Source organism: Chaetodon trifascialis, chromosome 18, assembly GCF_039877785.1.
Source record: "Chaetodon trifascialis isolate fChaTrf1 chromosome 18, fChaTrf1.hap1, whole genome shotgun sequence".
NCBI classification, from domain to species: domain Eukaryota; kingdom Metazoa; phylum Chordata; class Actinopteri; order Chaetodontiformes; family Chaetodontidae; genus Chaetodon; species Chaetodon trifascialis.
Window position 1 is genome coordinate 20,125,211 of NC_092073.1, and position 16,813 is coordinate 20,142,023.

General features: G+C 43.7%; 1 protein-coding gene across 1 annotated transcript; it reads right to left on the bottom strand.

Annotated features, from left to right (window-relative positions):
- Positions 1–770: 770 nt before the first annotated feature.
- On the bottom strand, positions 771–9,832 carry tfr1b (transferrin receptor 1b). The gene is made up of 18 exons (XM_070986015.1): positions 9,761–9,832; positions 9,313–9,526; positions 8,432–8,627; positions 7,733–7,870; positions 6,790–6,874; positions 6,547–6,669; positions 6,365–6,460; positions 6,133–6,272; positions 5,843–6,012; positions 5,634–5,753; positions 4,939–5,024; positions 4,784–4,847; positions 4,637–4,704; positions 4,479–4,546; positions 4,299–4,389; positions 3,982–4,209; positions 3,721–3,870; positions 771–2,664 (listed from the first exon to the last, which is right to left on the bottom strand). The coding sequence occupies exons 1-18, from the start codon at positions 9,791–9,793 to the stop codon at positions 2,452–2,454; spliced, it is 2,283 nt and encodes a 760-aa protein (XP_070842116.1). The 5' UTR covers positions 9,794–9,832; the 3' UTR covers positions 771–2,451.
- Positions 9,833–16,813: the final 6,981 nt, after the last annotated feature.

Below are 16,813 nucleotides of genomic sequence, written 5' to 3' on the forward strand. Positions count from 1 at the left end.
AAAAAAAAAAAAAATCTACTGTGGGCATTGTTTTCTCCTACTGATGGTCTCAAACTCAGCTGGCGACTGAGCCCAGTATTTCGGAAGTGTTGTACCATTTTATTTGTTTCTGAATAGCAGACTGACTAGCTGCGCGAAAAATCCTGCTTTTACTTTGAAAAGCGGGCCACCGGAAGCATAACAATATGTTGGTCAGATAAGGAACGGCATCGTGATGAAGTAGCTCTGATTCCGGCTAAATCATCTTATCTCTGTATTTTCTGAACATGATCTGAGAGGAAGGACGGAAACTGTTTATATTTGATGTAAGACACGATAAAAACAGCTAAAAAAGAGAAAACAGCCTGTGCAGCCTCTGAATTCACCTCGACAGAAACTAAAATCAGACATGGATTTCCTGGATGCTGTAAGCCAAAAGGGTTTATTAAACTTCCCTGCTCCACATTGGGACCTTTGTAAAGTACAGAAATCATACTGAACAGGTTTTGAAGTATTTCAGCACAACATACAGTATTTTAGTTCCACAGTGGGCAAAAAATCCATTTCCTCACCACCAAATGTTTGGCTTCAGTAAACTTACTTTTAACTCGTGACAGACGTATGAAAGTAAAAACAGGAGATAACAGCATCAAACTCAACAGAACTGAAACGAGGAAACAAACGTGTTCATACATGTAAAACTGTGGATTATGAGACAGCGAGCCGGTGTTAAAATAAGTGGATCTGCTTGACTGATTGTGTTTTTTATATATATATATATATATATATATTTAACAAATGTATCCATTTATAGCTTCTGGGTACAATCACACTCATTTATCATTAGTTTAATATGATTTTTTTCTGCTATTTTATCCTCATAATAATCTGGGAAAACTACTGACTAACTTTTATGGGAAGAAAATGGTCAAATACATGTCAACTTAGCAAAAACTGTTTTGTATCTAAAACAAACACATTTGTTGAACCCTAACTTGAACATGACGCGGTCCGAGTCTGTTACATCTCGGTAAAGCAACACAGCAACATGCAGCGAAGAGGATTTTTGTCTCATGCAAAGAGAAATGTGGCTCGTGGAGCGGGTGCACATACGTATACAGAAGGTGAAGCATCTGTGGTGGTTTTAAGTCAAATACACAAAGAAACACCGGAGAGGTCTGGAGGTAACGAGCCCGACAGACCAGGGATCTACAGGAAGGTCCGAGCTGGAGGCCTGAGCCCACACACACACACACAATCCAAAAATAAAGACAAAAACCCCCAAATAAATAAGTATAAAACTCTGGGAAACACTGTCCCCGATAAGTTGTTCCACCGTTCAAGTGAAATATGAGAGTCACTGCTCCCGATAAATACACATGTAAAACACACACACACACACACACACACACACACACACACACACACACACACACACAAACACAAACACACGCACGCACGCACGCACACACACACTGGTAGGCAAAAACTACCATCACTGCTTGTCATTATGGAAGGCACTGCTCCCGATAATGGGTTTTAATTATGGAAGGCACTGCTCCCGATAACTTCATCATACTGTAATTAACTGCTCCAAAGTAGACTGTGCAACATAAATGGCTTCCTCCCAAATGATGGATCCAATCAGCTCGACCGCTGCGCTAAAAATGAGGGTTTGATAATGTTTTCTTGTGTTTCTGGATGGTTTCGCAGCATCAAGCGCAGAAGGAATCCAGCCGAACACTTAAATTTATCCTATTTTAAACACCGACTCTAGATCAGCGAAAACTCCTTTCTGCCCTTCATTTATCCCTTTTAGTGCTTTTTAAATAACCATTTTGCTGACGTGGCGAAGCGCCACCGCTTTCTCTTAAAGCCTGGAATCAATCTCCGCACAAAAGGAAGAAACGAAAGCGGCGAAAAACCAAAATCTCACTTTAGCTGGGCTCCATTTTGTCAGCAACAGTTGAGGAGTCATTTCCGTAGCAGATGCTGCCGTAAGATCAGACAGTATAACCGTCATAATTATGGAAGGCACTGCTTCCGATAACGTCGTATAAAAAGACAAACGATAGGTTTATAGTGGGCACTGCCACTGATAAAAAACAGAAGTATAAATAAGGTTTCTCAGTGTTTCGATGGCGAGAGGTCACAGTGAAGGCGTGGACTGCTCTGACGCGTTGGAGACGAGGTTTGTCAGTAGTATTTCATTTCTTCAAGTATTCGCTTCGCAGTTTTTAATACTGCGTTTTGCACGTTTCTGCCTCCTCCTGGATTTTTGTGGGATTAAGACCCCCCCCCCAAAAAAACTCATTATGAGCCTGTTTTTAAAGGGCGGGGCTTTGACCTCTGATTGACAGCTTGTGCTTAAGTGCTGATATTGGAGCTCCTCTCTCTGCTCTACCTCACATTTCATTTCAACGACACACACAGGACACCCACGCTCACACCTCCCGCCCCCCCCCCCCACTTTTAGATTTCCACATCGATGTCCCAGATGTTTCCCACCATGGCGTTGGCGCATCCCTGCAGGCTCCAGGTGGCCAGGGCCAGCTGGGTGTGGAGCTGCTCCATGTCGGTGGTTTCAGCGATGGATGCCAGCGTGTGGGAGCCGCGACCCAGCAGGAGGTGACGGAAGGGAGTCTCGACGGGGGACACGTATGGAGACAGGAGGGTGTGCTCAACCTGGGATGACAAATAGAAGCTGTGACACATCTGTGAGCTGCTGAGACGTTTAAATGTTAAAGCTCCTTTTTGCTTATTCTCTAACCAGACTTCTGTTTTGAAATTGGGCATTTTGCTAATTGTGCTAAATGGAAAAAGGATTTTATAGAAAAAGCACTGGTACACAAACTGTTCAATAGTCCCACAGGAAAATATTCTGATGACAATCACTCTGCAAATGGCTCATTAGTCACATTCTCCCTGTTCTTCCTACACTTGATTGGTTTGTAGGCGTGTGTGCATCTGACGGCGGCATGTTTTCACGTGCTGCCGCAGATGCTCACTTCCTGCCAATTGGTCTGAAAATCAGAAGCATCCCAAAAAATACTTTCACACTGGAAACTAAAGGAACCATCGTTCATCTTTACCTGGACCGAGACCACCCTAACCCTAAACCTAACCCTGGTCCAGGTGAGGTTTCACACCTCTTATTTTAGTCTGGACCAAACGGGGTGAACAGGCCCGAAGTCAGGGATCAATGAGCTTTGCTGCCAACCAGGTTTACATCCCTGCAGCCGAAGCTACAACAGGCACACAACAGACCGAGCAAGCAATCAGTCTCTCCCCCTTTTTGGATTAAAGTGTTAGCATCAATGAAACGCTCAGCACTGTCACTGGCGAATCACAGATGATTATCTGTGGATGGTTTTCTGAGTTCAAACAGACTGACTTTCCTCTGACATACTGACCTCAAACCAGCGTTCAGACTCAGAGCTCGCTGTAGTTTGGACTGTGGTCTGTTAGCGTGAGCTGCTAGCACGGTCTGAAAGCGACACCCACACTGAGCAGGGTTTAAAAAGTGAAGTCAGAGGTTTTAAAATGTACTTGTGATTAAAAATGTGGATATTTTGATTATAAATTAACAGTTCATCCACTGTTTTTAACAAAAGAACCATCTCCAACCAGGCGATGTGTGTGTTTCTTAATATGAGTGTAATTTTGAATAAAGTGATGCACTCTGCCTTTAATCAACATTTAAAATCCGTCTGTGAGGAGGGGTCACAGACCACGTCTTACCCTCATGATCCTGTCGTTGAGGATCCGACAGGCCTCCTTGTCGTTGAGGTCAGTGTTGATGATGGCGTCGCTGATGCTGCTCGCAGCTCGCTGGAAGGAGCCCCGTGCTCGGTTTAGCCAGGTGGGACTCACTCCCTTCAGCTCACCAGACTGCAGAACAAAGAGTTATAACATTATGTATTACGTCTGCAGGTCTTTATTTCAAGATATCAAAAGACCAAAACAGGACCAAACGAGAGCACGGAGAGGTGTGCGGCAGACCTGTGAGAGCTGGCTGACGCGTTTGTAGACGCGGCTCACAGCCTTGCTGAGGACGCTGCTGTACGGGCTCACGTTCAGGCTGAGCAGGTGGTCATGGATCAGCCGCAGAGCCATCTGGCCGGCGAACTGCGCCGCCACCACCGTCATTTCGCTGGTGTGATGGTTGGTTTCGTAATCCAGGTGATCCTTGCTGTCCAGGTTGGTGCCGTAGTAAGTGTAGGTCTCAGTCTTCAGACGCAAAAACACACGAGTCAACGACAGCGAAACAGCAGCAGTTATCAGTAAATATCAGCTTTTTGTTTTGCATCAAGACTCACGTTGGGGGAGATGAAGTGGAAAGAGATGGAGGGAATCCCAGAGAAGGCCAGGAAGGGATAGGCAGGGTCGTCCATGGCCATTGGCCTCAGTCTGGACACACAGAAACGGCTGAGTATCAAACCTCATGTGAAAGTAGAACCAATCAAACACCTGCCTTCACACACGGCCCATCTACTTACGTATTGGCTTCCCAGTTACTTTTTCCCATCATGTCGTACACCGTGCCAGAACCGAGAGGACTATTCACCTGTGTGTACGAGGCAAAGTGAATGCAAACACTGCAGGTTTGTGCAGAAATGCATCAACATTCAGTGAGGCGTTGTTGTTGTGCCGTTACCTTTTTCATCGTGTTCTCCAGGAGGCTGTAGAGCAGCGGACTCGCCGAGGCCATGAAGCTCCCACGACCTTGAGAGGAGACAGACACGGTCAGCGGACTGTCACTGAAAAAGGTCTGAGGTAAACTGCAGGTGTGAGCTGTACTCACCCATGACCACTCCATCCAGGCTTATGTAGGTGAAAACGCTTTTGTCAATAGAGGACATGTAACCCTGAAAACAAACAGACATGTTGAAAGCAAACATCTGCAGCACCGCAGAGATGTTCTGCCCTACATCCACATGAGCGTCATCTAGTTCTTACCTCCAACCACTCGGTGGCGCCAACACTTCCGTACTCTCCAGCACTCCAGCTTGCAAACACCAGGCTCCTCCTGGGCCTGAACCCGTCTGACAGAGAGAAAACAATGAAGAGTTTAAGTTTCTGATCCCAGTAAAGATTACTGAGAGTAAAATCAACATGAAGCAAGAAGATATCCAGGATAAATGTTCCCCATCACTCAGATCAGAGGCTCATTAAGAGTCTGAACTGGAGGACTGATTACAGCAAAAAAAAAAACCTGTTTCACTCTTCATACGAGCGCCTGCGACCTCATGGGACAGTCCCATCAACAGTGATGAGACCTTCCCACCACTGCTCGTACATGAAGGAATGTAAACAGCTGCTGTAAACACAGTCTGGTCTCATTTTGACTAGTGATGCAGTGGTGATATCAAGAGGAGAAAGTCAAACCGTAAACCGAAACCCACAGCCTACGGATCAACAGCGGGACTCTCGTCTGTACCTCGGAGCGACCTTAAAACTCTCACTAATAGCACAAACACTGTGTGAACGGTGGAGGAGAGACTGAACATTGCTGGTGTCATCCTAAAGCGTTAATGTTCAAATAATACAATGAAGACCAGAAATGTGAAAATAATAAAGCCTCCTACATGGTCCCTGTTAATCTCTGCTAATCCCTTGCATGTTTTGTACAATGTGAAGCGTAAACGTGTTACCTTTCTCCACCATCTCTCGAACAGCTCTGGCCAGCTCTAACAGCACGGAGGTGCCCACGGTGGCTTTGGCGTAACCTTTTCCCCAGGCGTCTCTCTGAGCTCCCAGCACGACGTATCGATCTGCAGATTCACATCCAGACGCAGAGAACATTTAGACGTACGGCGAAGACAAAAGGATCCCGCTTCAGGTGATTAAAAGTCAGCCGTACCGGGATCAGTGAAGCCTTTGATGACGCCGAACACATTGTGGATCTCCCTGTTGACCAGCACGTTGTTCACCTCCACAGTGACGTTCTCGCTGCCTCCCAGTCTGTACGCCAGCGAGCTGAAGCCGCCTTTAAAACCACTGCTCGCGTCCGACTCAGGACCGCCGATTTTCCTGAGAGGACAGACGTACGAAACGCGAAATGACGGGTCTGTTCTATCTGTTCATGTAAGAGTGTGCGTGCGTGCGTGCGTGCGTGCGTGCGTGCGTGCGTGCGTGTGCAGGGGGCCGTACTGTAGAAGAGCTACAGCCATGTTGGCGGTGATCGTCTGGGCTGGGATTTTGGGGAGGCCAGACGACTCAGTTGGGGGGAACTGAGTATGGTTGAAGGAGGGAAATCCAGGCGTGTAGGGGTCCCCTGAGCCCAGATGGACCTGAAACAAAATCAAGATACGAGACACAATGTGATGTCGTATCGAGTGGCTTCAAACAGAGCGTGGGCAGCCAGCTGCGCGTGCATACGTACATGTCCGTAGAGAGGCGTGCCCGCTAGATACTTGTAATCTTCAACATCGGGGTAGATGAGAACAGCAGAGGCCCCCTTCGTGGCAGCATTGTCCACCTGGAGGAACAACCAGAAACACGAAGCTTTTAGCGAAAGCTAACAGGGCGACACGAGGAACGTGAAGGCGTCAAACCGGCTCTCACCTGCTCCGCAAAACTGATCTTTCCAGTTCGGAGCAGCAGCACGCTGCCTTTCAGCTCAACGCTCTTCTTCTGCAGAACATCCAGGTCCTCCTGACGGCCGTAGTTTCCGTACACGAGCTTCCCCTACGAGCACAAACACGAGTCAGGCAGGCCGCTGGTTATCTGGCCTGAAAGAGTTCTACTTTGAGCGAATTCAAACAAGGAACAAAACATTTCTCGCTTCGACTGAAAGTTTTCACTCACCTCAACTTTCCCACGAGCACTGTAGGCCAGATACCCTGTCGGCGTGAAGACATCGGAACCGAAAAGGACACGGTTTGGACGCTCGCTGCCAAAAAGAGACGAAACTTTATTGAACTGTTTCCTCAAGCCGAAAAGGCAAACAACGTACGCATTATAAAAGAGGAAGGGGAGGACGATCGCCCGTCAAAATAAATAACCGTTCATGATAAATATAGAGACTTCAAAATGATAACAACCTCACTAAAAGCTGGAGCGTTGGTTCGTCTTTCAGCCTCCTTCGAGCAGCAGGAGGTGCTCGTTAATCCACACTCATTTCTAAAGACTGTCTTCAGTTATGATGCTTTGGGGAAACACCTCCTCATCTTCAGAGGGTTCATAAGATGGATTTTAAGATCATCTTCGCCTTAAGAAGCTTTCGGGGAACAAAGCTCTGGTGCGCATTTCCTGATAATAATCCCCTTAAGTAAATATTTGTCTGCTACTCCGTGGAAATGGTTTGTTATTCATATTCTCCTCTGCTGTCTCCACTTTGTTGCCTGTACTTATACATATCCTTGTAATTAATAACAAACTGTATAGTTCTTTTATGGGAAGTGTTTGAGGAACATGCAAGAAAATTATTCTGAAATTACAGACCCATAAAATAGAGCTTAGATGCAGAGTTTTTCACAGTAAAAGCATAAAAACACCTGAAAACAGCTGAATAAAATACTCCTTTGACTCTGTGATGGTCATATACAGTAAGATGCGAGAAAAGAATAAATATAAATAAGGTACCCAATCAATAAATCAGGAATATACATAAAGCCTCTCTCTGACTTTAAAATATAGCGCCCCCAACAGGCCAACAGGCAAAACTGTGACATTTTAAGGAAAAATCCCCCAAATAAAATAATCAGAATCAATTCATTCATCAAGAGCAGTAAAGATGTGTCATTTCAACCTGTCTGGCATCTGCAGCTGAACGTAGTGGATGTCGTTCCAGGGATCCATCTCCAGCTGCGTGAATTTGTCAAAGATGCTGTTCGCCAGACTGATGTCTTCCTCGCTTCCTGCTGAACGTCTGGGCAGATCATAGTCCCTGCAGAGAAACAAACGTCCACAGATTACTCAGCAGCTTTCTCTTGAACCGATAACCAGCTCTGCCTTAAATGTCAGTCCTCGTTTCACAAGTACATGACGACAAACACGCTATCGAAATGACAAAACACTCGACTCGTGAATCGCCCCCAAGCTTGAATATGACCTTAAAATACAGAGATGGAGTAATCTGTGCAGCAATTAAGACCAAAACCCACCCAGATAGTATCTGCTGAGTGAGATCGTTACATTTAATTTTAATCTCCGTGAGGCCGTTGGTGGTTCTTTGGGTAAGCCTCATCCTTGTTGGGTATTATCTCTTACGTAATCACATTCATTGTAACCTTCCCCTGTTTTGTTTGTATTGTCTGGCTGTCTGCAGCGTGATGCTCTCATCCACTTCATTCATACTTACGAGTTCATACTCTCTCTAACTCTCACTCTCACACACACACACAGGAGGCCAAAACTGCACTAGCAGGTGTCTGTACAGAAAGGCGTGTCGCCTTCAGTATGACGTAGAGCCGAGTGTGTTTTCAGGGTGTGAGCACGAACGGCGTACCTCAGAGTTTTGTCAAAGGCCTGGCTGGTGAGTTTCTGCTTGAGGAGCTGGGTGATGTCCTTCCAGTCCAGCTGAAGTTCAGCAGCTGGTGCCACAGCTGGAGTGCTTTCCAGTTGGTTTTCAGTTTGCAGCTCTGGGGCACAGTTCGGCCGCTCCGCCTGAGGTTTGCGGTGGCTGACGTAGCCGATCATGTAGCCTGGAGGAGAAGCAGTGCAGACACGCAGAACTGCTTTAAAAAGCAGCTTTCTGACTGGTAACTTTGCTGAGTGGACCACATGCCTCCTGTTCTCAGACCTCTACAAAATACACCTCTGACCCGCTGAACCATCCCAACCTCTCTGGTTGTCTGGGGCAGGCGAGCTTTAAAATGTCTTTAGGCTGAGTGACAACAACGATCGTGACAGTTTCTCCAATAACATCTTGGTTGTAATGTCTCAGACTGCCAATCAGCGCGATGAGCGGTGGCGAGTTGTTATGATTTACACAGACTAAAGTCTGAGAGCAGAAGCCCGACAGTTAGAGAGCTGTTACAACATCAGAATATGCTGGCGACCGTGAAAAGTCCTTCAGGCATTTGGTGAGAGGATTCAGGACATGAAAAGCAAACAAAATGAGCTGAGCATGTTTGCTGTTTAACGCGTAACCCGCCCAAAAGACTGACAACCTACAGCACGAAATCATTGAGCTGCAAAGCAACAACCTGCTACTGTGAGCAGCTCAAAGAGAAGCGTTCGCAGGGGAGTGTAATATATTTGTTTAGTAATTCATGTTATAAAAATTTAAAAAGGTACTTGATAGGAGAAAAGTTCCCACCCCTGATTCAGAGGGGAATGTTGCCATAAAAAATGACTTAAAGGATGATAACAATGAGCCCGGCCTACCGGTGACAAATATGAGCAGGGTTCCCAGGACCAGGTAACAAAGGTTACGCCGGCTTTGACGCGGAGGTGCTGGCCTGAAGCTCGGGGACCCCCCAGCATGGCCCTCGGCGTCTGCGGCGTCATCTGTGGCATCGTCGGACAGTTTGACCTCGACGTGTCTCTCTCCGTCCTCCACCGGCTGCAGAGTAAACCTGCTGTACCGCTCATTCTTAATCTAGACAGAGAAAAGACGAATGGAAACTATGAGAGCAATGCGGTCCTGATCCCAAAGCTGCACAGGAGGACGGGCGGCCGAGACTCACAGAAGTCCTATTATTTTGAAAAGTTTTCGATATCAGACACCGCACAATGGAGCACAATGTTACTTTCTATTCAGCCAGTTTAATTGGTTGATTCCAGATACAAAAAATAATAAAAACCTGTTGAAAAAGAAGAAGTAAACACTCACCATGCTGTTGAATGCAGACCTGATTCGATCCATGTTGCTGTTATTCTGAAAACAGAGAGCAGACGGAGGAGATGAGGCTGTGAGTGGTAAATAGGCAAAGCTAATGCGGAGGGAAAGATGACAGTCCACAGGAACACAGGAGGGAGGGGAGGGGAGGGGAGGGGAGGGGAGGGGAGGGGAGGGGAGGGGAGGGGAGGGGAGGGGAGGGGAGGGGAGGGGATGTGTGGTGAGTCAGGTTTCTAACAGAGCCGCCATTCAGATGACCAGTAAGGCTTCCCGAAGGTCTGCAGGGTGGAGGGTGTTTTCTCTGTAAACAGGCAGACCGTTATTGGCTGAGGGAGAAACCTAAATAGGACTGACGGCATTAAAAACATTATTTTATATACAGCACAAAGTGTGTGTGTGTGTGTGTGTGTGTGTGTGTGCATTCATGTATCATAATGTGTATAATGCTGTGTGTGTGCATTCATGTATCCTGTGTTCCTGTGGACTGTCATATTTCTTTATTTCTGTTTAACATTTAGAAACACCGTACCACAACCATATGAAACTTGTGCTCCGAGTTATTTTTGTTGCCCTGAATATTTGGGATTATTCTGGACAGTTAAGAAACCAAATGAGAGAAAAAAAAAGGTTTTACAAGGACAATGACAAAGCGATAATCATTGTCATTAAGGGTTTGTGTTTCAATGCAAAATATCGAAGACATGACATTGAAGAACTGGTCTGACCGTCACTCTACACACAAAAACACACACACTTCAAAACACGAGGAGGATAATTCCTGGAAAGTTCGACCTTCAGGATTGTTTCCACATCATACCAACAACAGGTTTGTTGTGTTCTTTGTTTCTTTGATAAACATGTCAGGTGCAGACGGCGCTGAGGCGTCAGTCGCCGCTTAGGAAGACGTGTCTGTTCCAACTGACAAGCGGCGGGTTCCCCTCGCCCTCCCCAACGTCCTCTCAGGTAAATCTTCTTCCTCATAGGACGTGACTGATGCAACCTCTGAGCCTACTGGTTAATGAAGCCACTTCCTCGTTTACTGAACAGAAGCAGGAAATAAACTGGCTCTTCCTCAATAGATGAGACATTTTCACACAATGCAGATTCTTTAGATATTATATTTACTGTGATCCTGTGAACAGAAAAACACAGAAATTCTCATATTCAACTATTTTAATTGATGCAATTTGTGTTCTGAAAAAATAATTGATTGATTTCTGAAATCATTGAGCTGTTTCAGCTCAAATGATCAGTTGATTAATCTGCAACCATCTTCACAATTTCTGCAATTTTTAAGCTAAAATGTAAAAACATTTGCAGCTTCCTGCTTCTCGCATGTTAAGTTTTTTTTGTTTTATGAGACAGTAAACTGGATATCTTTGAGTTTTAGGCTGTTGGTTGAACAAAATACAGCAGCTAGTTGAATATGTCACTTTAAAATGGCCATTTCTCATCAATTAACCCAGAAAATGACAGAAAACAGTAAAAAAAAAAAAAAAAAAGGTTCATCACAATTTCGCAGAGGCCAAAGTAATGCAAATATATATGTAGTCTACAATATATTTTGATTTGTCAAATATCAAAATAGCTGCCATTATATTTTCTATAAATCAATACGATGAATCGATCGTTCAGCTCAAGACAACTGTTTCATAAGCATTTAATCCTCATTAGAATATCTATCTTGTAAGTTTTTCTTTAATATTCTACCTCAATATCAGTGTCGACCTCAAAAATCCAGAATCATGTCCGCCTGTCCTTCAACCAGACCTTCAAAATAAATATAAAATTATAGCAAACCCCTCGTGAGCAGCATCAGCAGCTGGTTTTTAAATAAATATATAAAACAGTGTCATAGATGCCAGCGGACTGAGCAGTTGGGGAGTGGTCGCATCCTGTCAGGACTCCACATGTGAACTCTTCCTCTGTCGAACATCTCCTCCACACATATTTTAACATGTTTCTGGATGTCTAACCAGATATTAACGATTGTTTCTGATTTTAGAGGAGAGAGTTTAGTGTTTCTGGGGGCCTGAATATTCCTCCATAACGCACTTATTCACACTTCACAAAGCAGAGGATGAAACACATTTCATACTGAAAGCCAAATGTTTTGCAGATGAGTAAAGGTGGCTCTCTAACGAACACAAACGTTACAGGCAGAGGAGAGGTGACATTTGCAGCATCTTGTAAGTAAGCTAGTTAGCTACACGTTTGGTGTCCTCTGCGTCTTTTCGTTTGACGGAAGGCTTAAATTGATGTAAAAGGCAAAGCAGCTCAACAAGAAGCTGCTTTTTAAAGTAATATGTGAACAACAGACCAGTCAGTTCTTGTTATCTCACCTTTCGCGCTCAGTCACCCCGCGTCTTCTTGCTAGTAGCCTCCTCAGCACCGGTGCCCTTATACGTGTTACGGCACTTCCGCCTACGTCATTGCGCAATCACACGTACACGCTGCTTAGAGACGGAGGTCACCGGCACGTTAAGAGGAGTAATTCAAGTACATTTACTGAACTGGCTGAACAAGGGGTTTAACGCAACCAGGAAATAACATCTGGAGGGGCAAAACCACCACACACCTTGTTCCTCTGAATACATGATTAAATAACTTCATTGTATAGACATATTTTTGGAGCCTCTCCAGAACAGTCTTTGCTAATTAAGGATGCTTGACAGACTAAAAAAAAGACTTTAATTCTGTTCAAAAAACTTGTAAGGAAATAAAAAATAAAAAAATAAGAATAATTTGCAAAAATTGCAAATTAGAAATTACACATCAGAGAAACAAAAATACACTTATATTCCGTGATTTTATTTATTTATTTATTTTTAAGGACATTTGCTTTGTTTGGGGAGAGCTCAACTCTAGTCCAGCAAAAAGTTTCCACTTTAATTATTTTACAAGTTATGTATTGCTTTATATTGCATTATATAACATTCTTTATTATATCTTTATATCTTTCTTTATATCTTTATTTTATTTTTAGATCATTTTTGTACAAGTGTATTTTCTTGGGAATATGTACAGTTTTTACATTGTGTTTTATTTATTAATTCAAAGATTTCTTGATTGTAAAGTAGTCTTTACAATCTTATTTGTAATACCCCTGAAATCTTATTTTCAGGGGTATTAAAAAGAGCAGCGTTCCTGAGGCAGTAGCTATACAGGTAGTGGTGGTTTGTATTTGGGGGACCCCCGGTTGTCGCTTAGGGCTCCAAATCATTCAGAAACGAACGGCCGTGGTTCAGTAGGTGGAGTTAAAGACAATAATCACACATGAGCTGTTGGTGCCTCTGACCTTCTTATGGCACTAATTCCTCAAGGTAAGACGACTCTGAATTGTTGGCCAACAGCATTTAATCCTGTTTGTCTGATTGTAATCATTCACTCTTGTTCCTTTTGTCAAAACAAGGAAGAGAACAAACTGAGTGTATTCAAGTTGGACGTGTTTCGAGTCGTTCTGCTGCAATAACAGAAAGTGAAGAAGACACCGCTACAGTGTTTTTTCGATCAATAATCCCCTCATATGCAAAATGATTCACCTGTTCCTACCACCACCACCACATCCTGGGGGGAGAGATTTACTGTAGTATGACTTCACCCTGCGGTGGTATCACAGGTGGTTTTTGTGTCAGTGCAAACTGGTGCAGAGGTGAACTGTGACAAATGTGGGCATATAGAGATGCTTGAGTCGGTAACTGCACATAAGGGACTGCATGAAAATTCAGGGGGAGATGATTTTTCTTTTGATGCCCCAGATTTATGTTTAATCTCATCCTTTTCTGGAGAAGAGTTGCGTCAAACACAGCAAACAGTGTCACGACTGCCAGCTGCAGTACCTACTGTAGGAAGCTCATCATCTCATTACGGGCATGTGTGAGCTTTAGTAAAAACGTCTTTAATCTAAATGAATGAATCATTTTTCACTGATTAATCCAGCCATCTGTTTTCTATCACTCATCCTGGTCCAAGTCGCACTGATTTAATTAACTACATCATTGTAAATGTAATTTTTTTTACACCTTTATTACAAGAAATGCAGCTCAAGGTACCTTACAACAATGCAATACATTAATTAGTAGAAATAAGACAAAAATAAGGATGAAAAGGACAAAAATAAGGAGGAAACCATTTTTCAACAGCCTGCTTCACATTATTTCCCACTATACACATCTAGAGTTAACCTATAGTATAATGCAGTCTCAGCAGAACCCAGTCTGTTCTAATGATGGCTGAAGCAACACTGTTAAGGTGCTTGAGCTTGAAATCAGGGTTTTGTGCAGAAATTAAGGGGATGGCTTTGCAGTTTTTTTCTCAGTCAAGTGGATTATCTAAACTGAACAGAACTGTGAAGAAGACTGCTTTTTTAACAAAAGCCAAACATAAGGTTCAGCCCCCGTCTTCACACCAATAACGTTCATACAGACTCTAAAATGACTTGAACGCAGCTTTGCAGACACCATCAAGCAACAAATGTGTGCAAGAGAGGGATGGAGGTGCTAGAAATAGTGTCTCTGCAGCTTGCATTTCTCACTGTGTGTGTGGTCGTGTGTTTCAACATGTACAGTATGTGGCAAAATTTAATTGGGCCTGGCCACGTCATGCAGTAGCAGCACTGTCCCAGATGGTGTCACCTTAGTGCTTTGTGTTAAAATTACCTCTCATCTCTGGAGAGAGTTAACCTCCATCTCTGGCTGAGAAAACAATTTGCCTGTCTTAAGGGAAACTGCACATGCAGCAGCACAGATGGCGTCTTTGTGAGAGAAAGTCTGTGATCAGATACCATAACACCACATCTTCCACATTTTGTTTTCATTTCACAGAAGGTTCTTGTGATTGATTGCGGTTCGCTGTGTCGTTCAGGCTGCTGGCTGTTTGTCAGCTGTTGTGGCATCAACCCTGTGATTTTTTGGTGTCAGGATGGTCTCTGAACAAGTCCATCCTGTTTCCACAGAACTGTGCATTAGAAAGAAAACCTGAAACAGCTGCAATTTGAGAAAATTACTCCTGAGGATCGATTAAAAAAATACGAGAAATATGGGTGCAGCATAACCCGACATGAGTTTTATTAACCAGTGGTCACAACTGACAATTATGGGTAATGCTAAATGCTAAAACCAGCAAATTTACACTAAGTTTGTGAGCATTAGCCACCATAAGTCATACCAAACCAAACCCCTGTCTTTAACTGAACAATGTGCTTTTATATATGAATTATATTTTTTGAAAGTTAGGCTGGAGCTAGCAGACGGTTAGCGTAGCCTATCATAGAAAGTGGAAGGACAGGCTAACCGCTAGCCTGGCGCTGTCCAAGATATCAAAATCCACCTACGATCTCCTCTAAAGCTCACCAATTTCCATCTTATATGTTCCTGTCTAATACGTCATGTTTAATTAGCAAAGCTAATCCAAGCAAAGCTAATCCACCACTTGCTGTAGCGTCATATTCATTGCACAGGATAGCAAAAAGGGCCTAAAGCTACCTCTCAAAATGTCAAACTGCTTGTTTCAGCAGATTATTCCTGAAGATTGTTTGATTTGTTGTCTTGTGTGAAGCATGTTGTAACTTTGGGGACACGATGGCTACGGCTCTCGCTAACTGCTCCTTTGGCACTTGAATGCAAAGGATGATTTGAGGGATTTTACACACTTTCACAGCCACAACTACATTAGATATTAACTTGCACGCAAGACAAGGTCACCCAGGTATCATCCCTCTTGCGTCACAGATACCTGAGATGCATTCACAAAGACAGACCATCTGCAGTCATATGAATGCCATTCTTTAATGGTGCTGTGGTTGATCAGATCTCATGATCTCGCGTGTGCGGCAGCTTGTTCTGTCACCGTGCTCCACCCAGGCGACAGCTGATGGTGAAAAAGAATCTAAATTCCTCATCTCTCTCTTTCTCTCCGCTACCGCTGCATCATTTCATCGCCCTCTTTCTGCTGCTGCCAGCACATTCACTCTTGCCTGCATGTGGTTTGATCCAGAGAGAACAACAACGCTGCAGGGCTTAGCGTGGTGTGGAGAGAGAGAGTGTTTGATAATGTGTCTGTGAGATAAAACTATTTTTATTAAGGTCTACCTAAAATAATTAACTGGTTATGCAGTAAAACAGCAGTTAGTCTGCAGGAGCTAGAATCCCCTCACAGAGCGAAGCTTGAGCTTAGAAAGGTGTTACCTTTAAAATATTGACATTACCAATAAAAAGCACATGAAGAATCCTGAAAACAGTGTTAGAAATGGCTGACAATGACTTTTCTTGTTTATTTTAACCATAAGCATGCAATTCTTATATGGAAAAGGCTGAACTCACACTACCTTTTGTTGAAATAATTGGATGATTGAAGATACCTGCATATTGTACAGTTGTGCATGCATGAGTATAGATTACTTGCAAGGATTGGTCAATTAATCAGCAAGGACTTTGATAGATGAATCCTCGTTATGGCCATTTTTAAAGTAGAAATGGTGGTTTTAGCTTCTCCATCTTGAAGATGTGATGCTTACTTTTGTCGTGGATGATAGTAAACTGAATATCTTTGGGTTCGGGACAAAAGGAGACATCTGAGGACATCACCTTTGGGTGTGGGGAATTATAATGGGCATTGATTTTATAGAAAAAAAATAATTAATTGATTAATCAAATTACTTATTCATCATATTTATATAATAAAGAGAAGACTAAGAAGTAAATTAGGTCGTGAGTTGAGGCAGTCATAAGTGAGGATGACTGTGAGTAATGTAGGGTGGGTGTGGAAAAGTGCAAGCCAGAAACCAATTTAATGTGTAGGCTATAGTCTTCCCTCCTAACAGTGGCTGGGGATACTCAAGAGAAACGTGCCTCAAAAATTACGATTAAAAATCTTAGAAATAATCAAAATAAATCACCATGTTGCACCATATTGAGTGAAATCAAAGTTTTCATCATAAAACGGCTCATTTTGAGTCTTGCTGCGCCACAAATACAGAGTGTATTGTGTCACCGCCATCTGCCCTGAGTGCATCATGCATGATGCAACAAATTGCGTCACGCTGAGCCC